This window comes from Falco rusticolus, chromosome 1 (genome assembly GCF_015220075.1).
Source record: "Falco rusticolus isolate bFalRus1 chromosome 1, bFalRus1.pri, whole genome shotgun sequence".
NCBI lineage: Eukaryota > Metazoa > Chordata > Aves > Falconiformes > Falconidae > Falco > Falco rusticolus.
In genome coordinates this window covers 10,093,959-10,108,611 of record NC_051187.1, presented here as the reverse complement: position 1 = coordinate 10,108,611, position 14,653 = coordinate 10,093,959, and the positions used below count along the sequence as shown (strand labels likewise).

At 54.0% G+C, this 14,653-nt stretch overlaps 1 protein-coding gene across 2 annotated transcripts; it reads right to left on the bottom strand.

The window, feature by feature from the left end:
* Positions 1-3,653: 3,653 nt before the first annotated feature.
* On the bottom strand, positions 3,654-12,096 carry PIRT (phosphoinositide interacting regulator of transient receptor potential channels). Of its 2 annotated transcripts, none has more exons than XM_037387685.1 (3): positions 11,858-12,096; positions 11,166-11,389; positions 3,654-6,459 (listed from the first exon to the last, which is right to left on the bottom strand). In XM_037387685.1, exons 2-3 carry the CDS (start codon positions 11,166-11,168, stop codon positions 6,037-6,039), a joined length of 426 nt encoding a protein of 141 aa, XP_037243582.1. In that variant the 5' UTR covers positions 11,169-11,389; positions 11,858-12,096; the 3' UTR covers positions 3,654-6,036. The 2 variants fall into 2 exon arrangements, with proteins under 2 accessions (XP_037243582.1, XP_037243492.1); XM_037387595.1 differs by having other exon boundaries at positions 11,166-11,291.
* Between the last annotated feature and the right edge of the window lie 2,557 nt (positions 12,097-14,653).

Below are 14,653 nucleotides of genomic sequence, written 5' to 3'. Positions count from 1 at the left end.
CGCAGCAGCTCCTTCCCCGGCACGAGCGGGTGGCAAAGACGAGTTGAGCTGAGGTTGGTACAGCTGAGGAATACGCTGGCTAGGACTGGTCAGGTATAAAAAATTACACAAACCAAAACAAATAACTATTTATGAGAGCTGCCCAGGAGATTCTGGGTGATGGTGCAGCACCATGGGGCAGTGAGGAGCAGCAGTCCACTCCAAGGGTGCCACGGTACTGGCACCCACAGTCCATATTTCATCTGAAGAGGGACACGAGGTACCAAGGCTTGGCTGGGCAGACCAGCAGAAGCCACCTCATCCCGCAGACCCTCTCCAGGGCTCTGCCTCTTTTATCTGGCGACCAGCTGTCACCAGGAGAGACACACCAGAGCATCACTGCCAGGCAGCCTGGGAGAGACTGAGCCTTACTAGCTTGTGTGCACTCAGGGTGCTGTAATACACACACTCAGCTCAAGGGCCGTGCAATGCGGTTGGAAGGGTCTTTCCTTGCACTGACAGACACAGACACACCAGTACGTATTTGGGTTCCCTCTTCCCAGGTGAGCACAGGCTCCAGCCGGGGCTGCTGAGCCATGGCGTGGCTGCAAATAACGCAGCAACCCCTTGCAAGAGTCCATGAGGGCAAGAGGGGTGTGGAGGAGCCAAATTTCTCTACCTGCCTTCATGGAGCCTTGCAGATGCAGACTGGCACGTGCTGGAAAGGCCATTGTTGGACCAGAGAGGGGTCCTCCCGGCTTCTTCTCCTGCACCCCCAGAGCGCTCCAGCATGGAAAGGGATGGAAAGTTTTGTAACCCCTAACAGGCCCCAAGCAGGTTTTGAAACCAAGAAAAACAAGGTGGGGAGGACATTTTCAGCTGCTTCTTGCTGGTGTCCTGGGAATCCCTCTACCCTGGTGGTTCAGGGGTTCGTGCCAGGACTTGGGGGTTCAGGCTGGGTTAAAACCAGGCTGTAGCAGCCAGCTTGGGAGCAGGTTGGGATTCAAGGTATTTCCTTCATGCTGACAGGGGAGGCTGGGATGGGGACTGATGACTCTGAAGCCCCTGAGCCTTCAGTGTTCATGGTGGCCCAGACGCTGCAAACCCTGCAATGCAGGGAGCAGGGGCTTTGCCATCCCCGATGCTGCTGCATGCAGAGCAGCAGAGCTTGAACTATCCTGTGTCAGAGCACCGTAAGTAAACAGTTCCTTTTTGGTGCTGACTTCTGTTGCTACCTGCTATTCCGGTTGAATGAAGAAAAAAAAAAAAAGAAGAAAAAACACAACTACTTCTGTTGCTGCAACACTGGGCTCCAGCCAGGGAACTCCCAGCCCTGGGACTGCACACACGTGCCCGGGCAGCTCTGAGCGGCTGCACAGCTGGAGCCGTTTCCTCCCCTGGAAACACCAAGGTCACAGCAGAACCACATCTGAGTGAGAAATAACCAGTTTTACCATCTCTGGCATGGTTTGGGTGAAAGCCCTTTCAGCATTCCCTCTCGGCGAAGGGGCAAAGCTGCAGCGCGTTTGCTCATGTCTGCTTCTTGCAGCTTTCCTGCGCCCTCCTCAGCAGCGTAAAGCTGAGCTGCTTCAATAGTATCCATGTGCCTAATACCTACTGTGAAAATAGGAAGGTTTGGGGCTTTTTGTATGGTTTCAAACTCACTGTGAGCAGTGAGAGTCCTCAGACAGTTATTAGTCTCCTTACTGCTCATTAAGGACAGGGAAGTGCTGCTGCTGGCTTTGAGCGAGGGATGGGCAATGGCAGTTTGTCCCAGTGGGATGTCATTTGCTCCTCATGGTGCAAGGAAGCACCAGAAGCATCTCAGGGTACGCGCTGAACTGGTGGCCTGGCTAATATCCAGATGCAGGCACGAAGCTGACATCCCCGTGGGAACCTGGGGTATCAGCCCCTGTGGCCCATAAGCCCTCAGCCATGTTTCCAGGAAGGCATGGTGGAAGTTCACAGGGGAACAGATATGTGTGCTTGCAGACACCAGTGGTCACCTGCTTCCTTCCACAGCTCAATCATTTATACCCCAGAGGAGGGGGGGGTAGTGTTAGCGCAATTCCCAGCAGCTGCTGCGCAAACCTGCAGATTGCACCAAGGATGATTGCAGTTAATGTGAAGTGAGATACGACACAATTTAACATCCTCAGGGAGAGGTATGCAACACGGGCGTGCAGCACTTGGGCAGTTTTAACTTCTGTTGAAGCCCAGGAATGAAGAAAGTGTTGCAGATGCCCTGTGGCAGGGTGCCTGGCAGCAGAGCCTGCTGGGCGGGTTTGCTGGGGGGTGCTGACCTTTGAAATGCAGGAGAAACATTTCCTCTTTGAACTGCTCTGCAGAGATAATGAATTTTGTAATGGATTTCCTGTTCTTTTTATAGAACAGGGGAAGCTGGCAGATCGAGTCTAAGCTTGCTTTAGCCAGAGTTGGACATAAGTATGTTTGCTGCATAACCTGACACAGAAAACTGATGGTTTTCTTCGGTTTGATTCAAAGCGTCACACCGGGATTCAAACAGGCTGCAGTGGTAGCAGAGAGGAATATTGGGGAGCAGTCAAGCGGTGCTTTGCAGGTGCGTGGGAATGATCCAAAGGCAAGAACTGCCCTATGATAAGATCAAAGGTCCCTCTAGCCCAGCTGGTGCTGACTCCAGCAGTGGCAGGACGAGCCCAGCCCTTTCTGCCATCTGCTCCCCACAGTCTTCTCCAGCACCCACCACTGTTACGTTACAGAAGTTAGAGGACAAATCCCTCTCTGGCTTCTGCTGTCTCTTTTTTGATCTGTTGTCCATGAACCTGTTTTGAACCCATGGATACCCCCTGCCTCCGCAGCCTCCCACATCAGCGGGACATAGAAGTTCACCGGTCCCACAGCACAGAGGCAGGGGTGCTCTTTTCGCCAGCCCTGTGGGGTTTTGCTGGGCTACACTAGGGCATGCATGTCATGTCAGCTCCTCATGAAACCCTTGTGAACAACCTCCAGGATACTCTGCATCTCTGTCGCCCTAAATTGCTCCAGCTCAGTCTCTCTCACTTCAAGAGAATGATGCATTTCCCAGTGCTGGGAGCTCTGCATTACACACACAAATGCAAAGTCCACCCATGTTCCCAGCAGCAATCAGGCATTTATACCCTGTGCAACAAAGTGGAGAGCTCCCACTCTGTTGCAGGACTTCCATCTGCATGTTGATCTTCAAGCTGTTAATCCAGCTTTCCCTTCGCTTAACATTTCTCTCCCTTTACCTCACTATACCCCTACAGATCTGTGCAGCAATTGATAAGATCCCCCTGATGAATCCCCTCTCCTCAGCCAGCTTTGCTGATCCCTGGGCTGTTTGTTGCCTTTCCCCTCACTGGGGCAGGCTCCATCCTCTTGCCAGGCACTTTCCTGTGCCACCTACGTGCTCCTTACACCTCATCAGAGGTGCCCACAGAGCACAGCCGCAGACCAGAGACCCTCACCCAGGGCACATGGCCAGCACCAAACCTGCAGCACTAGCCACACTCCTCCTCCTCCCGATGTCCTGAGGGAGCGTCCCTGCATGGTGGCCCCAGGATGCCACACCAACCCCCATCCCAAACACTTGCAGCACAGCCTCCCTTCTCCACCAGCAGGCATAAAAAAAACAGACATAAGACCAGAGCAGCGATGTGAAAGTTCCTGGGGAAATGTTTGCTTTAATTAAACCTAATATTCTTGTTATAAATGAGCAGTCTGGAATCCCATTAGATTCTTGGTCTTAGCGACTTCTTACCACATTAACATTTCACTGACTGTCTCCTTTCCCTGGCTGTGAGTCATGGAGAGCAGGACCCCTGCTCGCTCTCTCTGGGCCATTTGGTACTTCTAGTCCTTCCTTCACATCCCTCTGGGCTGAGCAGCCTTTGCCATAGCAGAGCTGTTTGCAGCAGGGTCCGTTTCCAGGTGCCTCCTCCAGACCATGCAGCTTCAGGACCCCTGTCTGTGACCGGTTCTGCAGGCTGCCGCCAGCTGGGACCTGGTGATGCTCTTCACGTTGCTCGGTGATTTCCCCTGCGTGAGTGCTGATGTTTGCTCTTCTGACTGCAGCTGCCTCCTGAGCAGAAGTTTTGGGTGAGCACCCTCTGCCCACGGCAGCTAAATCAACAGAGACTGCTGCCTGGTGCCAAGTCAGGGTTGCAAGAACAAGCAAAGCATTGCATGGCTTGATGAATGGCTGAGGAACAAACAGAGGTTTACTGGGTCCAGTGCCAGATCATACACCTTGCACACTCCATTCACAAACCTGGCACCGCCTGGCTGGGGACATACATGTCTGCACCACCCAGGAAACACAACTCAGGGCCAGGCTGGGCTCAGGGCAAAGGGACCTGTGTTTCTCGAATGCTTGTGATCCCGCTGTGCCAGCTGCCAGGCTGGGAGCTGCCTCCTCAAGCTCTCCCAGCACTGGTGGAGGGGATGTCCAGGCAGATGGCACTGGCCAGCCTTTGTCACATACTGGCAGGAGCCTGGCAGCAGATGTGGGATACTGGGTTAAAGAAAGCTGGGGGCTTACATGAGCTTCCTCTCACCAGCAGGTGATGCAGGTTATCATATTGCAAATTCTCTCACCGCAGCTCCTGCTGGCTTCCCCGCCTCCCACGGCATTTGGAGAGCAGTAGGGCTGCCACAGCTTCCCTATGGAGGTGCAGACTACAAAGAGGAGCTTGGTGGGGTCTCCTCTTCTGTATTCCTCTTCTCCTTCTGATCAGCACCGACCACATCCTCATCCTGCAGTGGGTCTTTGAGCAGCAAAGCCTCTGAGCCAGTGCTCACTGTGCTGGGGGGTCTCAGCCGCTGCCGAAGGGCTGCTGTGGGATCCAGGCTGGATCAGCACTTCGGAAAAACCAGACTCTCACCAGTACCTGAACCCAGAGCTGGGAGCTGGACATCACAGGCCTATTCATATCAACTCAGATCTTGCTGTCCAGGCTGAGACTGGTTCTTCAGACTGAGAACCTGCATTTCAGATTTGTCTTTTAAAGTAAATCAGGCCTGCTGAAAACATAAAACTAAAGCAAAAGCCATGCAGAAAGGATCAGTGTTTTCCTTGGTGAATTGCCTCAGGGCACACACTTATTAAAGGCAGAAGCAGAGTGGTGGAGGTAATGAACCTGTCTCTCTTGCCTGTGGTCCAGCTCTGGTTGCATAAGGAGGCTGATGGCTGGGGTGGGTTGATGGGTGCTGCTGGCAGACAGCGCTAGTGCAAATGAGCAGATGCTGCAAACCAGCTTTGCCCCTGCAGACCTAGAGGAACAGCCCTTCTTAAACACCCTCTGCCAGAGGGAACAAAAAAGTGCTGCTTGTGATGCTGCTCGTGATGCTGCTCCTTGCCTCGATGCTCTGGAACAATAAATAAAGCCTGCAGACACCCTGCACTGAGCAAGGAGTGAGCTCTGGTTTGCAGCCATGTCTCAGCCAGCCGCTGTAACAGGCCAGTGGCAGGGAAGTCCTGGCCATGAGCATCACGTCTGGTCCTCCTAAGCGCTGGTGATGTGTGCTGCCCATTCTGGTGGCTCCTCGGATACAAAGTGGTCTGGAACTATGTTGTCCTGCTCCTGCTCTCCACTAACTCCAGACGAGCCATCTCTGGCCTCCGAATTTCTACATCTGAACTGGTTTTCAGTTGGCAGTGCTCACACCAGCCTTCACTCACACTCTGTAGTCGGTTGGCTCCTCTCTGCTGATGTATCTTGTAGAAGCTGCAGGATGGAGCCACTTAGGAGCTTTGCTTTTCCCAATATGTGATGTTGGGTTACTCACTGGACAGGAGAGTGATGCAGAGAGCTCGGACCTACCTCGCTGGGCTCAGCTGCAAAATCCTACTTGCCTTTTATTCTGGGACTGCTTGGATGAAATAAAAAGTTCTTTTTCACATTGAAGACTGGTACAGTATGTTTCACCTGTAGGGAAGAGACTTACTGGAATTAAATCCTCTAGGAGAATAGAAGAATGTGTTCCTTTTTATGGCTAACCAACACAGGTGGGTAGAAGTGAGTGGAGCCTTCCTGGGAAGGTCCTGGGCTGCCCTCAGCGGTTAAAGAAGAAGGACTTGAGGGTCTGCAGAAACTGTGACTTCTGCCTCTGCTTCTGCTTCTTCCGGATGATGGGGATCCAGACAAGGCCACAAACGAGGAGCATCAGTCCCAAGGACAGTAAAGCTGGGCCACACATTTTGTAGATGTGTTTGTTCTTGATTTGGATGCACGACAGGCTGGTGATGACCATCCCGAAGAGGAAGATAGCTGCTCCGACAGACACGACAATGACAGGCTTGTGGTATATGTCCCACTTGCTTCTGGATGCACTGGTCCAGACGGACTCACTCCGGGAGCTGATGCAGAGGGTGCTGGCCGTGTTACTGATCGGCAGCTCCTTGGACTGAGGTGACTTCTCACTCCCGTCTGGGCTCTTGGGGGGAATTTCCATGGTGACGGGATCTGAGACAGAGACCTGAGATGGACAAAAGAGAAAGAGCAGAGCAAGGCTAATGATGGAGGATGGATTGGCTGCTTTCTGTTTGGTCATTAATCGGTGCCAAGTCAAATGAAGGTGGAGAAGGCTTTGTGGGTCACTGCAGGGAGAGAAGAGCATCAGCTCACCAGCTTCCAGCTCCCACAGGGATTCAGTGGTGGGATGAGTAGATTTCCATTGGAAACCACTACCCTGAACCTCCCAGGGCTCCCAGCTGCTTGCAGGGGAGTAGCAGGGTACTGCAAGCAGGGCTGGTGATGCTGGCTGATTCCCCAGACCCGCTTTCCCTCCCAGATGCAAATTACACCCCCGTTACACCTTGTAGCAAGGTCATGTCTCCCTCTTGCAGGTGTGGAAACTGAGGCACAGGTGTTCTGTGTCAGGGCCACTCAGTAAGAGAGCAGAAATCCCCCTCCCATGGGCTGAGTGCTTTCTTTGTGTCCCTGGGGCTGGATTTTTCTTATTGCCACGTCCAGCCTAGATATGCCAGCCTTGTAGTAGCCACAATGCAGGAGCTTCTTGTTCCCTTCTTAAATGCATAGATGGGAGATGGGGAAATGCTCATCACAGAGGGGAAGTTTTCCAGCTGTAAGTTGGGGCAGGCTGCTGTGGGAGGGCTCTTGAGCTCGGTAGCAGGAGCATGCTGAAATACTCTGCCTTGTGACAGCTGGGTTGGCAGTGTGGCTTTTTGGTGCATTATTTTTTCACTAACTCGAGGAGGAAATATGCTTTCCCAGAAGCAAAGTGCCTTTAGCATGGAGAAAACATTATGGTAAGTAGGAAGGGCTGAGCATTATGTTAACCGCTATTTCCTCAGGGCTCTGCTGAGGAGACAAGGCAGGAGGCTGGATCAGGGAGTGCTCCTGATGCCCTGCTGCTGGGAAGCCCAGCAGAGATGAACCTGTGCAGGTACCAGGGCTGAGGAGGGCAGGAGAGGCTGGGGATGCTTCACACCCAGGAATCAGTTGGGGGTTTTTTTGCAAAGCTAACTCCTGTTTTATCCCCCAGGTTTTCCTCCAGGGGCTCAGTGGTGTCAGAAGGGCTGGGACTGACCTGTCCTCTGCGGGTGGTTGGGGCTGTCCCCACCCTCAGGGCATGCAGCAGGACTACAGCAACGATGCCAGCCTGGAGCAGCCCAGGGCCCCTCATTGCCCTTCTGCCAGCACCACAAAGCAGAGCCCCTGGTGATTGCTGCCAGCCCCACAGCTGTCCTCGTGGAGCTCCCCCATGCAGGAGTCAAGTTCAAGCCACAGCCGTGCTGGCCTGGGCACAAGATCCCCGTGATGCTCAGATGTATGGGCAGTGCCACCAGGGCTCTGTGCCCGCTCCACTGTCAAGCACAGCTCTTAAGTACCACGCAAGCTTTGAGCCTAAGTTGGCTTAGATCCAGAGCAAGTAATTTAAAACCCTGCTTCAGCCCTCGTTTGGCACACACAGCACTGCGGGCTGCGTGTTTGCTCAGTTCAGCCCTGCCTACACCCAGACCCACTGGTGGCCCATGGGATGGCTCACCAGGAGGTGCACAGCATGGGTGATACCAGGCTGGATTTGTATCTTGTGTGTGTTGCGAAAAGGTCTGTAGCTGCCGTGGGCAACAACAAGGTGTAGATGAGATAAACGTGAAGCCCAGCAGCCCCAGCTCTTTTCCTGTTGCTGCTGATCAGTGTGGGAGTGTGGTACACACCAAGAAAGTGCTGCTGCACGGAGGCTGCAAGGCTGGCACAGCTCCAGAGGCACCGTCTTAAGGAAACCTGCCTGGGCTACACTGAGCCCAGTGCCCGTCTAGGGATGCTGATGCACCATCTAGGGTGCCAGCCAGCACCTCCCTTGCTCTTTCACCTGTGTCCCCTGCCAAGGTTTGTGGTCTATTCTGCAAAGAAGCAGATGTAATTGTTCAATTTAGTCCCCCCAACACAGACACTGTTGCAGAAATGCAGATCTGGTGGTATTAATGTATTTTGTGATGTTTCAGGTTTGCCAGGCTTAGACCAATATTCAAAATATGAAAACCAAGAGCAGTGGACGTTATCTGCATCCCTCCTGTCCTCAGCTTTCACCCCCTGCTCTTGAACAAGGCAAGACACAGCAGAGGAGGGGACATGTTTCTGCCATCCTTATATATCTCCTACAGCACTTGATCAGGGATGATCAAGCACTTGACAAGGCAGGTAAGTCTGGTCATAGTAGCAAGTTCTGGTTTCTGTTTCTTTTGAGCTGGTGATCCTATCTCTGCAAGCTGGACTGATTGCAGTGCAGCATGCTGACCCCTTGGCTTTGGAGAAGGATGAGCTGCTGTGAGATGTTGTTTTGATGGCTACAGCTGTGTTAGACATGCGGGTGCTCAGGTACAACTTCCCCTGCTGTCAGCTTCAGTGATGGAGCTCACCTCACCGCTCTTAAGCTGTGGCTCCCAGCAGCCACAGGCTCCTGAGGCAAAACCCAAACACTGCCAACAATGTCCGGCGTTCTGAGGAGACGCTGAGGCTGGCTGTGCAAGGGCCAAATTCTTTGCTCTGCTTCCACCTATACAACCTGCCCAGGCGTCAGTCCAGGCCTCCAGAAAAACCCACCAGCTGCAGTTTTGCAGAGATGAGCCCAGATCCTGGGTACCTCCTCGCTTGGCTGGTGCGTGCAGCCCTTGCTCACAGCGTTGCTGGTTGTGATCCCACTCTTCTAGCTCAAATCTTCTGCAAGGCTCTTCCTGAAACTTCATCCTAGGTATTTCATCTTACGGCATGTCTTGGCTTTATCCTTGTAACATCCATTGTGGAGAGGTTTTATGATCAAGCCACTGTATAATTTTAATTTGGCTTTGTAGTTGGAAATATGCTTTCTTCTCTGGAATAATGCCAAGATCTCATATCTCAGCAGTCTAGTGCAGTCTGCCCTGTCCCATCTTTCAGACACCCCATTCCCTGCTTGCCTGTGTGCTGCCGCCCTGCCTCCACATCGATGGGTACTTGGAGCTCTGCAAAGCACCTTCCTCTTAATTTTGCAGAGCATTAATGTCAGGTTCCTGCAGAAACCATCATCTTCCTTTCATTTACACTAAAGTGCATTTTTCTCCCCCCTTTTATTTTCTGGCAGAACTACTCCTCTCGCCACAATTCCCAGACACTGATCAATTTTCTGGCACTTCCCGGCAGAGCATGCTTTTTCTGGTCACACTTTCCCCCGCTGTTAGCTAGTGAAGGATTTCACTCCCTGCAAGTGTCTGGGAGTTGGTTTGTGAGCAGTGCATGTATCTGCAGCTCTTGGGAGAGCTAATGCAATTTCAGTTCCTGCTCTGCCCATGCTCCATCCCTAATTCATCACAGATGTGCTCATATTTGAAGATGCAATGGTTGTACTGAGCAGCCTGGAAGGATAATGCTATCAGATTTCTTCCAATTTTCTAAATCATTATTGTTGTAAGGAGAGCATCCGCAGATGACTGTTTGCTGGCTTGAAAATGCCTCCAGAGCACATCTCAGATTTCATGTCTGGTGTTGTGCTGCCGCTGCCTCTGAAATCTTGGGCAGCTGTTGGCAGTGGAGCTAATACTGGGGTCTTTCTTTCTCCCCTTCGTAAGGAAGAGCCTCCTGTGATTCTATTCCTCCTCCCTTTGCTCTTTCAGTGCTCTGTGTGGTGATGTTTGCTTTCTGAGCTGGGAAATATGCTGGGCCCTGTTTGTTAGTGCTGCTGGGGACCCCGGTGCCAAAGCGGCACAGCACACACCTGGGTATCTCCTGGACCTTGGGGACATTATGTGGTGGTGCTGAGGAGAGAGCTTTTGACACACACACTTCCCCCACCTGTCCCCAACCCAGCCATCTAAGATCTGGATACTGCCCCACTAAAGCCACAAGCTGTTCCGCAGAGAGGGACCCCAGACCCTCCCCACTGCCCCACGGTTATCTGGGGTTTCCGGTGGCATCCAGATGGCTTGGGATGGTCCCCTGGCAAATGGCAGCATCAGGTGCTCTGCAAAGTCTTGGGGTAGAGACCCAAGGGGTTTGCTTGGCCTTCAGCCAGAAGGTGTGTCCTGCCTGCCACCCCAATGGGTGGGCAGCAATGTCTTCCATGGGGGTCCCAGCTGGGAGGAAACCATAACGTTGGTGAATGGAGGAAAAACGGATAAGTGCTTTTTGGGGCATGGCTTTTCCTGCTGCTCTGGGGTGTCTCAGTCTGACTCTAATTGGTCCTGATGTTCAACCCCAGTACAGAACCGCCTGAGATGACAGTCGTGGGTCCCTGTTTGCCAGGAGAAGGGGTTAGCTGCTCTAGAGGACTCATGTGTGACCGTGGGATGGGTGGGAGAGGAGACTGCTGCACTAACAGACATACACATGCATGCACTTTGCAGAAACTTTTTGTTAGATGTTTAAACCTGGCCAAACATAGTTGAGAACGGCTATCAATCAGGTTCAAAGTGGATAGGGGTGAGATGTATACCCAGTGAGGCAGTGTGCCTGAGGTCCTCAAACCAAACCAGCTGGGAACTGGGGGGCTGTTTCCCGGTGGAGATGGGGGACCTGCCCTGCCCACACCTGTCCCACAAAGAGCATCCCCACAGCCGCACGGGTGGCTTGCACAGGGGACTTGCACACAGGGAGGTGCTGGCGGGGGACAAGACCCTGTTCCTTGTGTGGGTGTCGGGGCAGGGAATCCCCTGGGGAGGGACCGAGCGCTGGGAGATCACTCACCATGCAGTGCCTCTGTCGTCCCGGCTGTCACGTCACTGGTGTGTAGTGGTTTGCTGTGGGAGGTGAGCCGGCTGGTTGCACTGAACATGCCCTGAGCACACTGTGGAGGGACCCGGCCACCAGCTCCTGCAGGCACAAGAGGAGCGGCTCACAGTATCCAGCTTTCTGTTGCTGTGTGTCAGCACCAAGAGGGCTGGATCCTGCTGGGCTGAGCAGACTCAGCTCTGGGAGAAGACGGGGAGGGTGGTGTTCATGCCAGGCATGAGTGCTAAAGCCCCATCCTTTCTCTTGCCATCCCCACAGCCCTGCTCACCTCGGAGCAAGGAGGGGGCTGGCAGTGGCTACGTGGGCAGCCATCCCTGCAGGCTGACTAGCTCAGCTCCGAGACCAGGGGTGGAGAAATAAGGCGAAGTGTTAGAGAATTTCATGTAATTGAGATGGAGCCAGTGTCCATTTGCTGGTGTAGTGGAAGTGGGTTGGGCCCAGCCACCTGCATCCTTTGGGAGCAGCTTTCCAGCATCATCCAGAGTTTAGATGGTCCCAGCAACCCGCTCAGGGTCTTGCTGAGCAGACCACCTGCAAGTCCCTTTTTGGGGCTCAGCAAGAGGATGACCCCCAGTCTTGCCCTGCTGTATCCCCTCTCCCTTTCCATCACCCCCAGAACCAAACCCATGGAAATCCATCCTACTTACGTGGCGAGTGGTGAGGGACGTTTGCCCACCCCACCAGCAGTGGGACAGGCTGCAGCAGAAGGTCCCGTACTCCTAAGCCAGCCTCACCCCAAGCCCCACATCGCTCTGGATGTTGCCTATTGGGCTCTGTTGAGCCTAATAAACAATGGAGCGCATCCCAGCTCTGATGATCTCACCAGCCTATCATTATATTGTTTAACTCTTTGTTTCCCTGCCTTGGGCCCCTGCAAACCTGACTTCAGGCAGCTTGCCTGGGAGGGCTTTATAAAAGGCCACAGTCTGGGAGGCAGCTCAGTGGCGTGGCAGGAGAGGCAGGGTGAGCTGGTGCTTGGGGCAGGGATCCAGTACTGGGAGCTGTTGCTGGTCCAGACTTGGAACACCAGCAAGTTCCTGAAACATCTCTGGACTGTAGTTTCTGCATTGTCAAAGCAGGGGATCATAGTCAGTGTCTGCAAAGCACTTTGAGGCTCCTTGGTGAGATGTTAGAGGGATGCAGGATACTAGCAATTAGCTATTAATTAACATCCTGAGTCCATTATAAGGAGGGGGATGGAAGAGGGAGGTGGTTCTGGCATATTGCCTCCTTTCACAAACTCTCAGCCAAACTTTAATACCTTCTTACACCAGTGTGAACCCACGTTGCTGCAGGGAAGGGATCCAGCCTGACACAGACATTACCAGAGTCCAGGGCCAGGTGCCAGCATCAGTGGGGCTACCTCCATCCCAGTGGGCTGTTTGCTGGTTTGGTGCAGTAACTAATGGTATCTAAGCTGCACCACAGACCTGGCCAGGGAGCGAGACGAGGTGGGATGGACAAGCAGCTGTGGAGCTCTCAGCTCAGGCAGGAAGCCCGGGGGCTGTTTGTCAAGGTAAGGTCCTTCAGCTCAGCTCTGTAGACCCCTGGTCAACAGTACGTAGACATAGGACAGGTTATGGAGCTTTTCAGTAAGGGGCAGCTGGGGCAGCATGCTCACGGCTGGGGCAGAGAGGGGCAGAAGTGGGATGAGCTCAGCATCCTAGTTTGTGGTCTGTCCTCACATCTTGATGGGAGGTGGTAGGCGAGTTAGCTGAGAACAACGGCCAAGCCCTGGGGTAACAGGGTGAGCTCCATTGACCTGGGAACCAGCAGCCAAAGGAGCCAGGTGTTTTGGGGGTGTTCAGGGAGTATTTATTTGAACAAACGAAAAGATTCTCTAGAAATGGGAGAGTTGAGTGGATTTGGGTTCCCTAGTGCAGGTCCAAGGGGGTAAGTCATTTGGCCTAAAGGAGCAGTTTGGGTTAAAAAAAAAAAGAAAAAAAGAGGTGGGAAAGCTTCTTTTCAGCACCTGCAGCAGGATGCATTTCACACCCTGGTTCTGCACCATTTCCAGGCTGAACCGAGCTGCTTCTGCCCTGTTGGGGAGCATCCAGCCTACTACCCCATGCTGTGGGCTGTATTCATTTCAGCCACCCCCAAACTTCCCCCATGCTCCTGGCACCTCCTTCCTGCCCCAAGGACTGAGCCGTGGTGGCAGTGAGCAGGCAGGGGTCAGGTCACAGGCAGGAGTGCCTTTTGAACATGATGCCTCATTTATGCCAAGGTAACCTGAACAAGGCACGAGGGGCCAAACATTTACCTGGGATCGCTCCTGCCCCCCCCCCCCCCGCCCGCCTCCAGGGCTGGGGTGCATCCCTGCAGGGCTGGGGTATGATCCATGGGCTGGAGTCTGCCCCATGGCATCATCTGTGGGCTGAGTGAACAGGGAATCCCTCCTGGGCTGTCCCTCATGCAGATGATGCTGGGGGTGCATTTCCCACCCCAGCCGGGTCTCCCCGCCCCCCCCCCCCCCCGCCCCCAGCCTGCAGCCTCCCTGCCTCTCCGCGGTTGCCGTGGATGCTTGCTGCCACCTCGCGGGGCCGTGGGTTGCCAGCAGCCTTAGGGACTCCGTGGGACAAGGGACAGGCTGTCCCTGAGCCCCCCAGCGACAGAGCATTCCCCAGCAGCGCTCCCTGCTCGCGGACACATGCACACGGCATGGGGCTCGCAGAGATGCGTCCCTGCAGCTGGAGCCGGGGGACACGTCACATCACTGTCCCCACGGGGGCAGAGGGGGCTCCAAGCACCTTAGCAGCGCAGGTGATGGAAAAGCCACAGTGATTTGGCTTGCAAAGATGTCTGGGCACAGTGCTGGGGGAGGTGGCTCTGCACGTACAACCCTGCGGGGCTGTCAGCTGCAGTGCATCCCTCCGGGGACCCGTGTGCCCTGTGCTGCCCACCGTGGCTTGGCCACCAGCGCCCTGGCAGGCACAAAAGGTGAAGGATTTAATTCACCTGCCAGACCCTTTGGACAGTGAGATATGATTGCCACCCTATGCAGTGGCAGCAAATGAAAGCCTGGTGAAGGTCTTCTCCAAGCGGCATCATTGCACTACAGCAAGAGGTGGGGAAAAACATGTTGCTTTTGGCTTTAGCTGTCGTAGTGTCACAGAGCTCCTGTGGGCTTTTAGTCAGGATCCCGGCCCTGGACAGACATCCCTGGGAGGTCGCAAGGATACAGGACAACCAGCTGCAGGCATTCAACGAAGGCACTGAAAGCAAATTGTGAATAAAGCTGATCCCCTCGTCTTCTACAGGGCCAGTGTGTGGTGTGGGTGGCAGTCCAAACCTTCTGCCCCAGGCTCAGGGGTGTGTGTGGGCATGAGGGGTCTGTTCACAGACACCCTTGACTCAAAGCAGCGGTTACCTACTTTGAGCAGTGCTGGTGCGCTCCACGGGCCCCAACAAGCCCATCCTGGGGTTTGTAAAACTGACAGAGG